Here is a 16,456-nt window from a genome sequence, read left to right as displayed (position 1 = left end):
GGCAGCCAGCAAATATTATTTTGCCATGTCGTGTTTGAGTGTTGTGTACAGCGTGCACATATAGCAACATATTCGACGCCTAACTATTGCAATTTACTGTAAAAGCTACGTAAATGTGATTTCTATGCGCTTGTCAGTTGTTGTTGCATTGTGAATTCTTCGTCGTTGTGAACATTTTCTTCCGAAGTCGCTTTCTCTCCTGTTTAAAGCATCCATGTCGCCATGCCACTACTAGATATTCTGTAGTGCAAGAAGCACATTCAGTTAGATCCTCGTGTACAATTTGAATGGAAACAAATCTTCAGAATTTGAGTTGGTTTCACATTGCTTCCAAGTAGTTGCTCAACGTTATGAAGACCGATAACAATAGTTACGTGTCTTCGCACCTTCTGTCTCAGTTTTTAAGATAAGAAGGGATATGTTTGCTGGTTGTGCTTGTTTATTCTGTTTGGTTTTGTAGCCTTGCGTAATCCATCATCCATCCATCCATCCATGGACTCCCATGTTCGAAATGTGGGTATCAGTGCAATCGAAATCTACTTCCCCAAAAGCGCTGTCAGTCAGAAGGATTTAGAGAAGGTTAGCTTAACTTTTTTGAAACAATCAACTTATCCGTAGCCATTCATCTTGACTCACTAAGAAAATACTTGGGATTGGGTGCCTCGTGGTGAAGTCCATCAAGTTCTGTTTTCTCGTCTCACCCAAGCAATGGACTTGGGGAAAAGTAATTGGGTGGGACTCAACGGCTTCCCTATTTCTTGAGGCTCTATCTTCCTTTTTTCTCTTAGTAGTTCTAGCATACACGTCTAGATTTTTTTTTCAAGAGTAATGCTTAGATATGTGGAATATATACGTATTCCGTCCTTGTCCAAGACAGAACACTAACTCTCTCACTAACCGTTCGTAAACTCGACTGCAAGACTGCAAGTTTCAGCAGCACTATATTCCTAATTCTATTGCTTACTCCAAATTTCTCTGATAGGTCTTCTTTCTGATTGCAAAGAAATGACGAAATAGAGTTCTAGTTAAAGATTCTAAAACAACACCGGAATATGTATGAGAGTAGGGATCCGGGGAAATTTTTCTTTTAATCGAGAGCATTTTCACCACTTTCTCATTTCTTAATATTGTTGTCAAAGTCGAAATAATTTGATTTTGACGTGGTTTTAAAATATAAAGCGTATCAGTATAATGTGAGAAAAAAACAAGCAGACTTTATATTATTGATTGATGATGTCTACACTCTTATGTCGTTGATTAGTGAATTCGTGCATATCCCCAATTACTCCGGTATTATATTGGAAATATAATAATTTATAATTAATAATAAAATATAATAATTTCCAGTATAATGCCAGAGTAATTGGGAATATGCACGGATTCACTAATCAACAACATAAGAGTGTAGACATCATCAAATTAAGAAATTTAGATTCTTTTCCAAGTATTAAGTGTGGGTTCTCCAATATCCCATAAGGGAAGAAGCGAAAGTGGCAATCACAAGTCCACGAAGCAACATTGGTAATTGTGAAACAGGCTTAGAAGAGTTTTTTCATTTTTCTACTTTACGGGCGAAGCTGTGCAGCAATTTATCTAGGCGCAATTTCATCCATCTTCTTATAAAGACTGTACCACTTTGTTTTGAGGTTTGGTGCCCTTTTCGATGTCTGCAAATTTTAGAAAAAAGGAGAGGAAGTTCTATCGTGCGCTATCGTATTTTCTTACGTTTTCTTTACCAAAAAAACTAGTTACAGTTAAACGATGCACTTTTCTCGTCCTTGTCAAGTACAGTTATCTTTTTGCTTCCCTGGATAAATGGGGTTAGTGGATGATTAACGTTCCTTTTGCAACCCACGCAAATAGAACACAGGAAATCTAAAAAAGCATGCTTTGGTTGAAGATGGGAACGGATTAGAATTTGATGGCTTCTGCCGCGATAGTCTTCAATAAGCGTAGTGTATATGTACATGTACATTATTTGTACAGTTTGATGGTTGCTCTGGAAAGTATGCAGTTGGTCTTGGGCAAGAAGAAATGGGCTTCTGTGCTGACAATGAAGATGTTGTCTCACTTTCGCTGACGGTCACAGACGCTCTCCTCCGTAATTACGATGTAAGCACGACTTCTTTTTTTTTTCGTTAATACAAGAGAGTTGTGAGTGCTAATGTTCTTCTTACCTTATTCAGATAGACCCATCATCAATTGGATTTCTTGCTGTTGGTACTGAAACGCTCATCGACAAAAGCAAAAGTGTTAAGACCGAATTAATGCGCCTTTTTGGTGACAATCTTGACATAGAGGTGTGTAGTTTTTATTTTTTTTTGGTCGAATGTGTAGTGCCTTACAGCTATTTCCAGATTTAGATGTGTTTGTGTTTACTGTGTGTTGCTTGTGCTTTCCCTTATAATATTCATGTCGAGAAGTACATTCATGCTAATAAGTAGCACTTTTAGGGTGTTGACGTCAAAAATGCTTGCTTTGGTGGTACTCAAGCAATATTTCATGCTGTTGACTGGATATATGCAAACTACGCTACAGAGAAACGGAATGCTATCGCCGTTCTTGCTGACATAGCGATATACGCACCGGGGCCTGCGAGAGCTACTGGTGGTACGAATTGTTGTATGATTTTTTTTTCCTTATAGAAAGGATTTGGAATTAAGCCATCAAGTTTTCACAGATGTATCTCTCAATTGACTGCTGAATCGCGTTAGTCTAGGTTTCCATTACAAATTTTTGAATTCTGTAGAGTACAATATGTCTTGAGTGACCTCATAGTACTTCCAAGTAAGATTGGAAAATTTAGGTGTTAGAGTAGGTTTCTATGAGTCGAATTGGTGCCATTTCTCGTTGATTCAGTTAGTGGGAAGCAATTTCCGAATGAATCTACTTTTTTGTCTCAGCCATGTTCTCTTTCAATTCAACCTCCTTTCTCATCATTTTCAGATTCCTCACTGATTAGATGGCACTGCAGAGTTTGAGTAGTTTAGGAGCTGGAGCCATTGCTGTACTCATTACTCCCGATGCTCCATTGGCATTTGATCGTGGGCTTCGGGCGACGCATATGACGAGTTCTTGGGACTTCTATAAGCCTATTGGTAAGTTCTTTTTTTTTTCGCAACGCTGGTTGTGTTTATTTATGGTCCAGCAGTAGGTGGATACGAATCAAAATGTTTGAATCTGAAGTTAGAAAAGCTTGAATAGTTGGTTTGAACAAGTGAACTTAGAGATCTAAATCATTTCGAATTTCAAACTTCTCTTGTTCAAACTACTAAGTATTTTTGAGTATTTTGATTAAGGAGCTTTCTTTTAAAAGAGAAGTCTTTATTCTTACGGGAATATGGTGCAGCAAGAGCAACGTATTCGCTGTTTTTTTAACGAACCAGTGTTCCTAGTAGGTGAACTAGTTTACTGCAACGGTGCAAATATAACAAAGAAGTGGAAACATCCGAAGCATCATTTAAAGATGTAAGTGAGACATTCAAAACATCCTTCACTAGTTTATATTTCACGTTAATTCGCTTCTCTTTTTGCTCGTTAAGTATTTGCTGGACAAACTCCCTCTCAGTATTTTCATTTAACAGCTAGCCTGCGCCGAAGAATGTTTTATGGGCAACAATATCTAAATTCATATCGTGCCCACACAGAGACCTATAAGCAACACTCACGGACCTGTCATATTGATTATATGTTGTAGATAAGATGAAGAGATTTAACGCTGTTAAAATCAGAATAGAGCACAATATGAAGTCTTGTTGTCCTCATCGAGGAGGAGTATCACTTAACTTTGTGAGTCACCTAGAGACCTGTTTTGTGGTTGTCGTTGAAGACCGCACAAGGAAAACCACTATCTGCCTTGGGTACATGGTGACGGATGTTCGAGAATTATGCTCAGAAAAAAAAAAAATATTGCAAAGACGAATATGCGCTGGACCGAACCGCTTGAATATTTATTCAGTCTGCATTTTCATGCACATGTTCCATTATTTCATGGATTTCTGCTTCAGGTAAAGTCTCAAGCGAATATCCAACTGTCGATGGACCGGTCAGTTTACAGTCGTATATGAATGCCCTTGACGGTTGCTATCGGTGCTATAAGGAGAAAGCTTCAAAAATTTACGGACAAGGTTGGTTAGTAGTGGGGTAATGCAAATGTTATAAGAATTAAATGTGCGCGGTGATTGTGCATTGTGAGATCCTGACTTGTCAGTTTAGATAATATTGACTGTTTGTTACCCTATCTCACCACCGTTCCTCGAACCTAATAAACCGTGAGACTCTCATGTAGCTGGCAGTGTCATTTGAGTCAAACATATAACGTTTATTGTACATGAAAAGGGATTTGATGCATGAGCAGAACCACCCCTGTATACATAATCTACGACCCCATATAAGTATACTCCAACGAAAATCCATACCACTCTAGATTCGTGGGGTGATGCATTTAATTAACATGTCTCTTGGCCCGTACCCCAAAATAGCCAATTGTTCGCTCTTTTGTGTTCCGATTCTTTGATTCTACCTCACCTTTCCTATTGTTCTCCGAATTTGAACTATTACTAAGTATGGTCTCTAATTTACCCTACAAGGCTGAGTTCCTTTTCTGTTCCTGTAGTGAAATGGAAATGGAACGGAAGTTTAATGGAAATACTTAGGTAATGATTTTATGAACCTTTTTGAAGAAATGTGAAGACTATGTTTCGTTGCTATCATTCAGGATTTGATATTTATAGTCCGATTCACATAGTTACTTCTTTTGTGCCGTTTTCAAAAAATTGGGGATTACTATTAATTGTTGACCATCATTGTGGTTTTATTCTTGTCATATTTTTCTGCTTCACTTTAGATCTGACGTTATCATCCTTCTCAGCTGCCATGTTCCATTCACCATTCACACGTATGGTTCAGAAAGCGTTGGCACGTTTGGCTTATAGGTATTTCTTTTTTATTTTTGAGTCGTTAGGATCATTTCCACACAGGGATGCTTCATAAAAAGAAAATAGGGTTACCTGCATCTCGTAATACCGGCGTTCTACGAAAATTTTATGTGACACCATATTCTGATGAGATTGGACCAATCTCATATGCAGTAATAATTAAGTACTGGGGTAGGTTATGTTCTTCCAAAGGCTTTCCACACCGTCCTCAGTTCTCCAGATATTTGTGAATTCAGTTGTCTTCGCCATGGATTTCATATTCTAGACTATCGATAACGATGTTGCCAGAGAAGCAAGGGTGGTGTGGTTCCCCGGTCACTATCTGTTATTCCTATATTAGCCCATTCCAACATTCGCATTGCGTTCTCGAAATTGGTGTTGAATATTTTAAGTGAGATTGTATCATCCTCTCGGACTCTTCTCTTCACGTGTTTAGTGATGTCTTTGTAGAGCAGCCGAGTTTTTGCCTTAAGTTACTGCACAACTCTTGAAGTAACTTCATGTACTGCGTGGACTCGCCTTGATTTTCCAAAGCTTTCATGACTTAACTATGTGTACTGAGGTCACTCGTGCTGCACCCATCTCGAAACCTTGGGCACTTGTTCGCCTTGCTGTCCCTCATCTCACGTCTTTTTTCTATCCTCATCAAGACCACTCTGTCAAAAGAGCTTGCAGATGACGGACAATCAGCAAATTACGCTGTATTGAAAGTGTGATACGTATCCCCTTTCTTACACAGCAACATGGTTTTTCTTGTTTTACTCTGCATTTTCTACTACAGGACCTCGCATTCCATCAGTGCGAACATCCTTGTGGAGGTGTTTATGAGGCAATGGTTGTATTTTCTTCAGATATTCGAATTTGATCTTGTTGGGGGCAGGATGCTGTCCGATTCTTTACCGACATGATGTTACGTCATACTTCAGAGGGGAAGAGATGTGAAATGACTGATGTGATGTAAAATTACGTGTTCTCTCCTAGATGCTAAAGAAGAATGTGGACGTAGATGTTGAAGAGATCAGACCAGAAGTTGTGAATGACCTTTTTCATCCCTCTTCTGTGTGTAGTCGTTCCAGTAATGTTGCTGAGAGCAGATATTTCTGTTTCATGATCGGCGAAGTTCCTTATAGCGTCAACCGGTATTGCTCCATTTTTCTCTTTAGATCTACTTTCATCACTTCTTCTCTTGCGGCTACGTTGGTAGTTGGGCCTTTGCGATTCCCCGCTGACTTATCGGTTCGACAGTTTCCAGAAACAGACATATCTTGGTAGTTTCAAACTCTCAGCTTTCCTCGTACTCCCGTGAAGATGTTTACCGGGTCTACTCTATTCATAGTCGATGTTGTCCATTCCGCTATCTTCCCAAAAGGTTTAACGAGACAAAATTGTTGCAAATAATGATGGTGCTTCGATTCGCTTCGGGAACTGTGGTTGTCTCTTCTTCTGGTGAAGGAACAAATTCTTTGAGGGAAGATCCGATGCTGTGGAGATGTGTGTCTTTTTCATTATGGTATCCTCCACTGGGTACTCCCACGTCCTGCGTGAAAAGGATTTTGGAATTGTGAGTTTCCATGGATGGTGTTTTTTTGCTACGCTCGTGTTGACCAGAACGCCGACATCACCGGCTCCTCTACTTTCATGTTTATCTATTAATAGTTCTCCTCTAGTGTTGCAAGCCGAGTTCAGTGGGGAGTCTAGGTCAGTCCGAAGACGTCTTACTTCATCTTCTTAGCTTGTCTCCTTAGATGCGAGGGTACGTGCATTGCACTTGCACACCTTTTCCGTTTCGGCCGCATAGCTGACTTCTCGAATTCGACCCATTCGAATTCTGTTTTGGTAAAGGCATGACATTGCGTCTGTCTGGAATGGACGGCTGTTATTAGTTGGAAGAGTCTCCAGATCACACACACAGAACATGCCTTTATCCTGTTATTTGCAACATTATTCGTTTTGTGGCTATTTTTCCGACGTTGCTGTCAGGCTGCGTCTGTTATTAGACGTAAGAAGAATAATATTGCGGATAATCATGTGGGACAGTGACCAGTGATGTTGAGGAACATAGAAGCGTTCCATGAGGAGTTATCAAATGTTTAATTACAATAATCTGTTTTTTCTTGGGTGGGGGCATTTTCTGGCGGCATAGTTGGAATGTTGGCAAATATAAAAAAATGTGGTCCTTTGTGGCGGATATTTAATAAGAAGGCCTAGGGTTCGATCTTCGCTGATGACAAAATTTGCTTCCAGGCTGGGAAAAATAAGTGAAAACTGTAGAGAATATTTGATGCAGCCAGTACAATTTCTTCTGCTACTATTTACATCCAGTTTCGCTCTTCGACAGTGACAAACGATCAAAGCTTCGATCCCTGGAAATGGAAATTTTTGGGTATTTTCTTTGGTCTCTACCCCTGTAGATTAGTTGAGAATCGGAACACCTAGAAAGGAGTCGCATACAGATTTCACTTGACTTTCTATACGAACATATATATACATAAGAAAACTTCAAAATTTTTATTTCCGCCATGTAAACTCATAAAATACTTGATGTAGGTAGTTTTGAGCTCTGTTTCCTAACTAAATTTTAAAATGGCAAGGAGTTTCTTCAAATATAATTTTTTTAAAACCGTTATCTAGTCTATAAAATGAGGATGATTGCTTTCTCAAAGTACTCTTGAATGAAGATATGAGCGCTGTTCTGAACCTACCAAAATTTAGGTCGCTGATACCTCTAGCCTTATCATTGTCAGTGGGAAGCATTAAAATCATATGTATATGGTTGGAAACAAGTGTTAGATTCTCTGTACAGTTCGTATCTATTTCTTTACATTCTCCAGAGATCTCGGTTTCCTTGGGAGGATTTTCGAGTATCCAAGCTTTGATCACTTGCCTGTTGTCACTGCCGGGAAGTATTATAAAATTGCGTATAAATGGTAGCAAATAGGATTCTGTGGATGAATCATATGTGTCTCACAGTCCTCCATTACCTTTTCCACTAACAAAAAATTTCGTATTCAGCGAGGACCGAACCCTTGCCGTGTACGGCTACTGTCAAGCATTAAGCGCATGCGTAAATAGTCGGAGAAAGGACATTGACGTGTTCTGAGCGGTTCCCAGCTTCTGCAAAAATTTCGGTGAGGGAATTTCTACTTTTGTTTTGAGCGACAAGATTTTCATAAAATTCCATTTTGTGATCTCATAACAAAGGATGCGGTCTTTATATATCCAATTAGTAAGAACGCTGCTCACGAAATAAGCAGTATTCTTTCTCTACAATATTCCTGTGCTGTGACATAAGCGTAGATTGTCGGGAGTACTTACGCTTTATACAAAATTGAGGGAAGGTGTTTTGAAGCTGGCAGTTCTTCAAGATTTGCGCTTAACAGGCCTTTTGCTGCCATATCAGTGTTTTCAAGCATTTATGATGATCTCACGGCTGCTCGAGCTTTCGTTTCCATTATGAGAAGTTGATTGAAGAATGTACGAAGCCAAACCAGTACCCTTCAATTACTTGCACAATTGTAAAGGCTAAAGCCCACGTCGTTGATCACAATTTGGCAATTTATCGACCCATTAAGGATGAAATTGGTTGTTTGGCAACAGACACCAGACACTCAAAACACCGGTCGATCGTCACAACCGAACCTCTCACCGACTGCCCCACATCCACTCCCCTATACAACAATAGAAAGCTTATACCGCATTTCTCAATATAGTCCTCTTGTTTCTCAGCACTTATGGTCCATTATTAAACAACTATCTAATGCTCAAAGAAGAAGTTTTCCGGCCGACAAACAAACTATGTGTTCGTGGTTTCCTTCACTTCTCAATGTGTGGTGAAAAGGTGAAAATGTTACGTACTGAACCTACTATCTACATCACTATACAGATCTATCGAAGCATAGTTTTCATACTATTCCCAGTGTGTTGTTGCTGAATTCTCTTGAATTAAGGCTGGGTCGGGACGACATGAAGGCCGGTACAGTTGCGTAAGCGGCGCATTCCGTTTTGAGCCGACTATACCTATGTTTGAGAGAAAAAGTTTGCATCTCTAGAGAAATAATTTTCATTTATAGTTATTATCTGCGATTGAAATAACTTTACGTTTTTCTGCTCAGCAAGTTGTCTCACATTATTTTATTTCCTTTCAGAGACTACGAACAGGGAAATACGGAATTCAAGAGTGCTTATTCAGCTCTCGGGTGAGTACTGTTCGTCACCGTTCTTGTCATATGTGGAGAGGGACCACCTGATTAGCGCACAAATGTAGCCACAAAATCCTCTAGATGACTGTATTCGTTCAGTCTAGAATTATCGAGGTCAAATTTAGTATTATTCGTGAGATATCAGATTCTATATGCATTAGTACGATCTTAATGTTATTTCAGAAACTACTAACATTTTGGATTTTGAAATTCTCAGCTATGGTGACCTAATTTCAGTACATTGCCTTTGCTTTCTCTCGATGATCGAGACGTAATGAAGTGCCTTCTCAACGCGTCTGAAGAATTGTGGAAATTAAAGACCGAACCATTTCTTACGTTGAATCGCCGCATCGGGAATATGTACACACCGTCCTTATTTGCACAACTATTGGCTTATATTGCTTCTGGGTAGGTTTCACTTGTATTTCTTCCCTTATTCTGTTGTTTCACGTGCCACTCATGAATTAAGAGGCCAAAAGGACCTCATACTAAATGTATAGATTGGTGTTTGTTCAGAACTCGTTATGAAACTTTGTTTCATTTCGTTTGTTACTGTGGTTACGTCAAACAATGAAGAAATGTTCTTATTCATTCAGCATAACTTGCCAAAAATGCTCTTTTGTTCATTCTTTTCTTCGTGCTGTCAAACACCAAATCTAGACTAAAGTGACACACGAAGACAGGTTTAGGTTTAATGAAGTACACCTGTTTTCGTGCCCCACCACTTCTCAAGTATTGTACGTTCAATTGAATTTTCGTCATGTTTTGCAGTCATTCTGATGAGATAAATCGAATACTGTTGTTTTCGTATGGTAGCGGATCAGCGTCTGCGATGTTCTCTGTCACTGTTGACGTTTCGAATGAACGACTGCGCCGGATGCAAGAAGTTTCTTGTGACGCTGTTAGTTTTAAAGTCGAGCGTTCTTTGCTTTATTTCGACCAAAAATCACAGAATTTTTTTGGACTTAAGACATGTGGTCTCGTTTTAATTCATGACTCTTTTAGATTGCTCGACTAGAAGAACGCAATATTTGTACCCCAGAAGAATACACAGAGGCGCTGAGAATGCGCGAAAATTTTCTGAGATCTGATGGTAAGTTTTCCACTAGGTTTGCAAAATTGGATGTAATTATGATGGAGTCTGCATGTCCCTTCAATGCAACCGCTCGAGGTCACATCATTACGTGTGAGAAGGCAGTCTAGGAGAACCACAAATGCCTAAAATGACAATGTAAAAGGAATTTTCACGAATTTATCGTGGAGTAGTAGAAATTTTTAACTAATTGTGCAGAAAATAGCTGCTATGAATACGCGAGTTCTACATTAAATCCTCAATCTCTGATTTGCCGTAATCTCGGCTAATGCTTTACTACGCAGCTCAAACTCATGTGAGCGGAAGTGGCAGGATAGTTTATTTGTCCTCTGTTTCTTTCTTTTTTCTTGGAATTTGCATGAAATTAGAAAAGCTGCAAAAGAAATGAATCAGTTTCGGCCTCAAAAATGATCGTGGCGTCTTATCCCGGTCCAACCACTGACCCTATTTGTCACCGATTGTTGTTCCTCTCTTTTCATAGCACGTCACAATCCAGAATGGAAATGGTAGGGTTTTTGTGCAAAGAAACTGCATTCTTACTTCAGGGTACAGTCTCCTTGATTACCATTAATTTTTCTGCGGTGCTTTTCTGCTTTTTTTCACGTAGAGCTTCTTCAATTTATCGATCTTTTTCGTGTGATAAAAAGAACCGTTGTCGTACTTTCTCCCTGTTCTTTTACTTCAGCTGTCGCTTTTAAAGTGTCGTTCTATTGGATTTATTGTTCGCCCACACTCCTAACTCTTATTGGATTAGTGTGATTATTGAAAATCATTGCTAAAATAACTTCAAACGTTCCTAAATATCGTGCTATATATCTCAATGTAACCTCCCGAAAACACTGGTGATATTTCGTGTTCTCTAGGTTATATTCTTCCCTTCTGAAGGGAAGGAATGGCTCGACGATCCTGTTTTTTCACTTTGATTTGCATAGAATCAAAATAGAAGCTCCTATTATTTTTCAAAAGTCTCAGAACTACGTGGAGCAAGGAACAAAGGTGCATGATGACTTATCAAAGGTAATTGGAAATCCTGAAATATGTTTATTTATAATATCCCTGAAATATTTTGGTTCTGCTGAGGGTTGGAAATATGAGAGGAGAGTCTTTCACACTCTGTTGAAGAAATATTGAATTTTTATAGATTTTCAACAAAAAGAAACTAAACAAAACACCCCTTTCTTTCTCTAACGCTGAACTGGTAGTCAGTTTAAGATCGTCCCAAATTCGGTCAAGCTCTCAAAGACTCAACGCTCGCCAAACCCATAGAATAGCGTGCTCCATCATACAAACTACATTCATGTGATACAAAACATGTTTATCTTTGGACGTATCAAATCCCTGAATGTCTAAGTCGCATATTTTCAGTGCCCGTGACTCCAAAAGCGAACATTTTTGTTCACTCTTCAACAATTCTCTTCCCGGGAACATACTATCTTACAACTATGGATGAGAAATATCGCAGGACGTACGAACGGACGCCATTATCTGATACTGCTCACGGCGATAACGGCGGCTTTGTCAACGGAATTAGCACCATGACTACTGACTGCAACGCTATTCCATGAAATCGGCCTTAAAGTAGGATTAGAACCCTTCTAATACAACTGGGTATTTACTTTGCCTTCGATTACCTGTATTGTTTCTAATGTCTAAAACGGTAATGGCTTTGTAAGCACGAAAAGAATAGTCATATTGATTAGTAGTTTATTTTTCAGTTCTAGTTACACTATAGCTAAACGTTTTGATTTATGGAGGAATGCGGCGTAAGTGGTTACCTGTAAAGTGTAAAGTTAAACGGTTTTTAGTCGTCCTTTTTGTGACTATACGTGACTACACCATGACTTCACATATTTAAAACGTGTTTTTTCATCACTGAGTAGCATTAGCAGCAGTTAAATGGATGGAATTAACATGTTAAATGCGGTTTATGGCTTAAGCAGGTAGCTTAGCATGGCGGTGTCTCTAAGCGAATAATGGGTGGCCCCATAGATTCTCAAGCATACCTTCTTCTGAGCAATTAGCGGTAATGTACATCCTGTGGAGATTCACCTTCGTTGCTATATAAATAGTTGACTCCGCCTACCTACCGCATATCATGTTCTGCTTCACCGGCTGGGCTATTGTTGATTACACTGCTTTTTTGAGTGATTCGATAACTTCAGCAACATTCTTCTTTTCCTGTTCTTCCCTTGTAACTGTGTAGTTCTCTGCGTCTCTATAGCCAGGTGGATATGGTGGATCTAAAATGGTTGTCTGCGTCTCCATGAACGACAATCGTGGCTTCGTCGAGGCTTGCTTGGTTCTCCTCGGTACACCGTATACGTGACGTTTCGGAGGCGTTCGCGGAAAAGTCAGTGTGAGCCTCTTTGAAGTTCCTCCTTCTCAGCGAATAGACAGGTGTAGGGGTGTAGTTCACAAATACGACCGTGAGCACCCTCAGTTCCCCCTAATAATCCAGAAAAAGGTATTTGGAACAGCCTATGTTGCTTGGTTGCTTCTGTGTTCTCAACGATGTATTATAACTTATAACGAGTAGAAGAACTTTAGTAATTTGCAACGTGTCTTTGTTTGTGGGTGTTGGGCCGTTTACGCCGCTTATTTGGGTTATTTGGCCAGGAACTATAAAAAAATAGCGAAGTGGGACTTTATGAAGACAATGCGATTCTATTCATACAAAAATGCGCGGAAAAAAGAACGGAAGCTATTTTTAAAAAATAAGGGAAAAGAACTCCGAGGCTTATCGACACAATTTTGCTGTCTATCACCCGTCACATCACCGGATACGGGGCTAGTGATCGCTCTGTTGAGAATATCACATGTCACGCCGACGCAATACGTTCGACGTCAACTGTATTTGCGTGGCGCATCATAATCACTGGCTTTAGTTCATTTAAAACATCGTTTTCTGGGTAAACATGAGAAGAATTGGTTAAATGTAGAATCCGATAAAGAATTCTTGACCTCTACTACGCTTCTTTGTGAAGTAAATGTGATAGGCACGTAACGAAACACTCAACTCTTCAGCTAAGATGAGACAGATAAAAAAAACCATGTTGTTTCACATTTACGAAGTCATATGAAAATTACGTATTGTGACGAAATACAAACGACTAGGAACCGTTTATCTTTGTTCGAAGCTGCTCACCCTATTCACCACCATGAATTAAAACGTTTTGATCAGACTGAATTTTAAAGTGATCAACACTTTATGAACAATTGAGCTAATGTGAGAGTTAATTTCGTCATTGTTATCTATAGTATTACAGAAAAGAAAAGTTGCATTCAGAAATATTTGTTAGGTTTCAGATTTGAGGAAAGCATCACTTTTTTCCTTCTAGTCATTTTAATTGAAGGAAGTTTGTCCAACAATTTTTGCATACATTCAAATAGCAATCTGGTGAGAGATTTGGTGTAATGACGTCCACTTTTAAGCATCTTTGTCACTACGATGTTGACGAGCAGCTCAGAAAGGTTTATATTTTGTCGCAGTTGTAAACAATTGTTTGCACTACATGAACATGTTTTTTCACCACCTAGTAGTGCTTTTGTTTACGCCGCCGATACCGTACATAAATATGCATGTAATACAAATAAGCAGTTTTGTTACTACATACTTTTATACTGCTTTTTTCGTCGACACCACCTTTTTTTTTGTTATTTCCTTACAATGAGGTTCTCTTACTATGCTTCTTTGTTGAAACCTTCAATTTTTTGTAGGTCTTATTCTATGAAAATCCATTCAAATTTTCTATTGTTGCTTATTGTTTTGTTATCTTCATTGTGTTGTTTTTTCTTTCAATTTTTCGAGTTGACGGTTTTAGAGCTCATATTATTCCACTTGAAGAAATCATATGCTCTAGATAGTTGTTTCACTCCATTTTGTTGAATTCACATAAATGCTTCTTTGAAAATTGCTAATCTGGTGATCTGGTAATTTCCAATATTTACTCGAAACGTTTTAGTAATGCTACTCAACGTTGCACATTTGGTAACCACTGTGGAGATGGAGGGAGATGGATTCAAAGAAGTACAGTTACTGTTACTATAGGACACATAGTTTCCTCTCAAGACTCGCGTCTGTGAGATGGTGATGATGATGATTATCGTTTGTACAATTATGCGGAAAATCAGTGTCGGAAAAAAGTGTCGTAAAAAGTAAAAGTAAGTGTCCTACCAGCCACGCTCCCCAATACCGCTCTGCTTTAAAGGAAGAACTCCACGAATTCGATGTGGTAAGGGAAATTGTGGGAAAGCTAGAAACGGGGTTGTAGAACTCGTATCTAAACTTACACCCGGCTGCGGGAGGCTCCACCCCTTGGACCAATGCTAACGCGCTATGAAATTCAAAATACTACAGTGAGTAACCACTTCCTCCGTTGTTTCGGAGGAATGAGGGAATGAGGTTAGAAAAAGGTAGAAGATGATTGCTTTACAGTTGTTCACGTACTCCTACCATAAAACGAACGGGGAGAATACCACAATAAACCATAATCGAAGAAAGAAAGGAAGTATGATCTCTGAATTTCCAAATGAGTAAGGGATGAAACTAGAATTTGGGTTTTTTGAACCTTACCTTGCAGCTGAGAAAGATCACTTCAGGCAACTACGTAGCCTACACCTTTTTTCTTCCTCTGTCCAGTTTTCTTCTCGTTTTTTCACTTGTTTATGCATTGATCTCCTTATTATTATCGCTTATTTATTTTAGATTTTGATTCCCTTTCTCGTCCTTTACATCCCTGTTTTACTTGATTTGTCTTTTCATTCTATTTGTTTTTTTTTTACAGGCGGACTTCTTTCAAAATAATTAAGTTCACTACTGTTTTCATTTGATTCCCACAGTTTCAAGTATTGACACAGTAGTGATCCGCTTTTGTCCTCGCTGCTGTTTCAGCTTAACTAACAGGAGAAGAAACGACGTTAGGTCCTTCATTTTTCTGTCATCCGTATGTACTATGTAATAGCACGATGACCGAAGATCATCAATAGCTGTGATTTGAATCCAATTTTTTTTGTTGAGCAGAGATTTGAGGCTGGAAAGTGGTAAAATTCGGTGACACGAGTGGTCAAACTTTTGCACAGACGAAAAACGGAAATTAAATCAAATTTTAAGATTCAATGTTCAGAATATATTCATTGTAGGCATGCTTCGCACGTTTACTTCCTATAAAAAGCGTTAGGCCTAGCTTTGAATATGAATAGAGTTTGATCTCCATTTCTGTCTCCAAAATCGCCTGAATAGTAGCAGAAAATTGCTCTTCAGAGAAAAAATCTTGAAAGCGAATCTAAAGACACTAAAACAAAGTCGATTGAAAATATTTACGAGTTGGAACTTCAAGTAAAGTTCGAAAACCCTATATAGTTTTGTCATGGATCGCACTGGCTTTCTTTCGTACTTTTTCATTATTTTGTACCAATGCTGGAGCAGCATGATCCAATATGTTTTGTAGAAAAAGTGTCTTCCCCAACTAGAAAGAGATACTGAAGAAGTCGTTTTGTAGAAAAAGTGTCTTCCCCAACTAGAAAGAGATACTGAAGAAGTCTTTATTTCCACTTGAGAAACCTCCACTATTTGTTCTATGCGAATTGTGTTCCTTTAGCTTCAATTACTTGTCATATATTAACGTGATATAAGTGCCGATTATCATGCAGTACGGATCCTCTAAGTAGGAGCAAAGCAAGCAACCCAATTACATGCTGGGAAGTAAAAGCAGATTGGAAAAGAAAAGTAAGGTTAAGAAGAAAGAGTGAAAAAGCAGAAACAAAAGAATGAATGGATTCAAGAACACTGAAACACACGAAAATGAAACAAACATGAAGTAAATGTGTGGCACAGAGATAAAACATGCTGCATAAATAAAAAACAAAGGAGTTGGAACCGAAAGACTTTCTGAGGAAGTAGAAAGAATAAAACCTAGAAAAAGCACAAAAATAAAACTTCAGAAGGCGGAGAAACAAGACAGAATAATCATAACAAGCAAGACAATGGATTAACACAACAATAATACAGAGAACAATAAAAGTAGGGCGGAGAAACAAGTAAGAATAGATGATGAAAAAGATTAAAGGAAATGATGATACAAATTAAATAAGGAAAGCAATGCAAGAGAAAATGGAAAAACTTGTAGAAGACTGGACAGAGGAAGATTAAAAGATGTTAGCTATGGAGTTCAGTGAAATAATCGTCTCCAGCTGCAAGATAAAGATCAAAAACCCCAAATTCTATTTTG

General features: G+C 38.7%; 1 protein-coding gene across 1 annotated transcript; it reads left to right on the top strand.

The window, feature by feature from the left end:
- Positions 1-492: 492 nt before the first annotated feature.
- On the top strand, positions 493-11,794 carry RB195_012785 (uncharacterized protein; the record flags this gene model as incomplete). The annotated part of the gene is made up of 12 exons (XM_064202324.1): positions 493-579; positions 1,987-2,112; positions 2,187-2,300; positions 2,454-2,610; positions 2,991-3,098; positions 4,008-4,127; positions 4,847-4,934; positions 9,083-9,133; positions 9,374-9,544; positions 9,908-10,037; positions 10,142-10,229; positions 11,595-11,794. 12 exons carry the CDS (start codon positions 493-495, stop codon positions 11,792-11,794), a joined length of 1,440 nt encoding a protein of 479 aa, XP_064058205.1.
- Positions 11,795-16,456: the final 4,662 nt, after the last annotated feature.

Source organism: Necator americanus, chromosome V, assembly GCF_031761385.1.
Source record: "Necator americanus strain Aroian chromosome V, whole genome shotgun sequence".
NCBI classification, from domain to species: Eukaryota; Metazoa; Nematoda; class Chromadorea; order Rhabditida; family Ancylostomatidae; genus Necator; species Necator americanus.
This window is presented reverse-complemented; position numbering and strand designations above follow the sequence as displayed.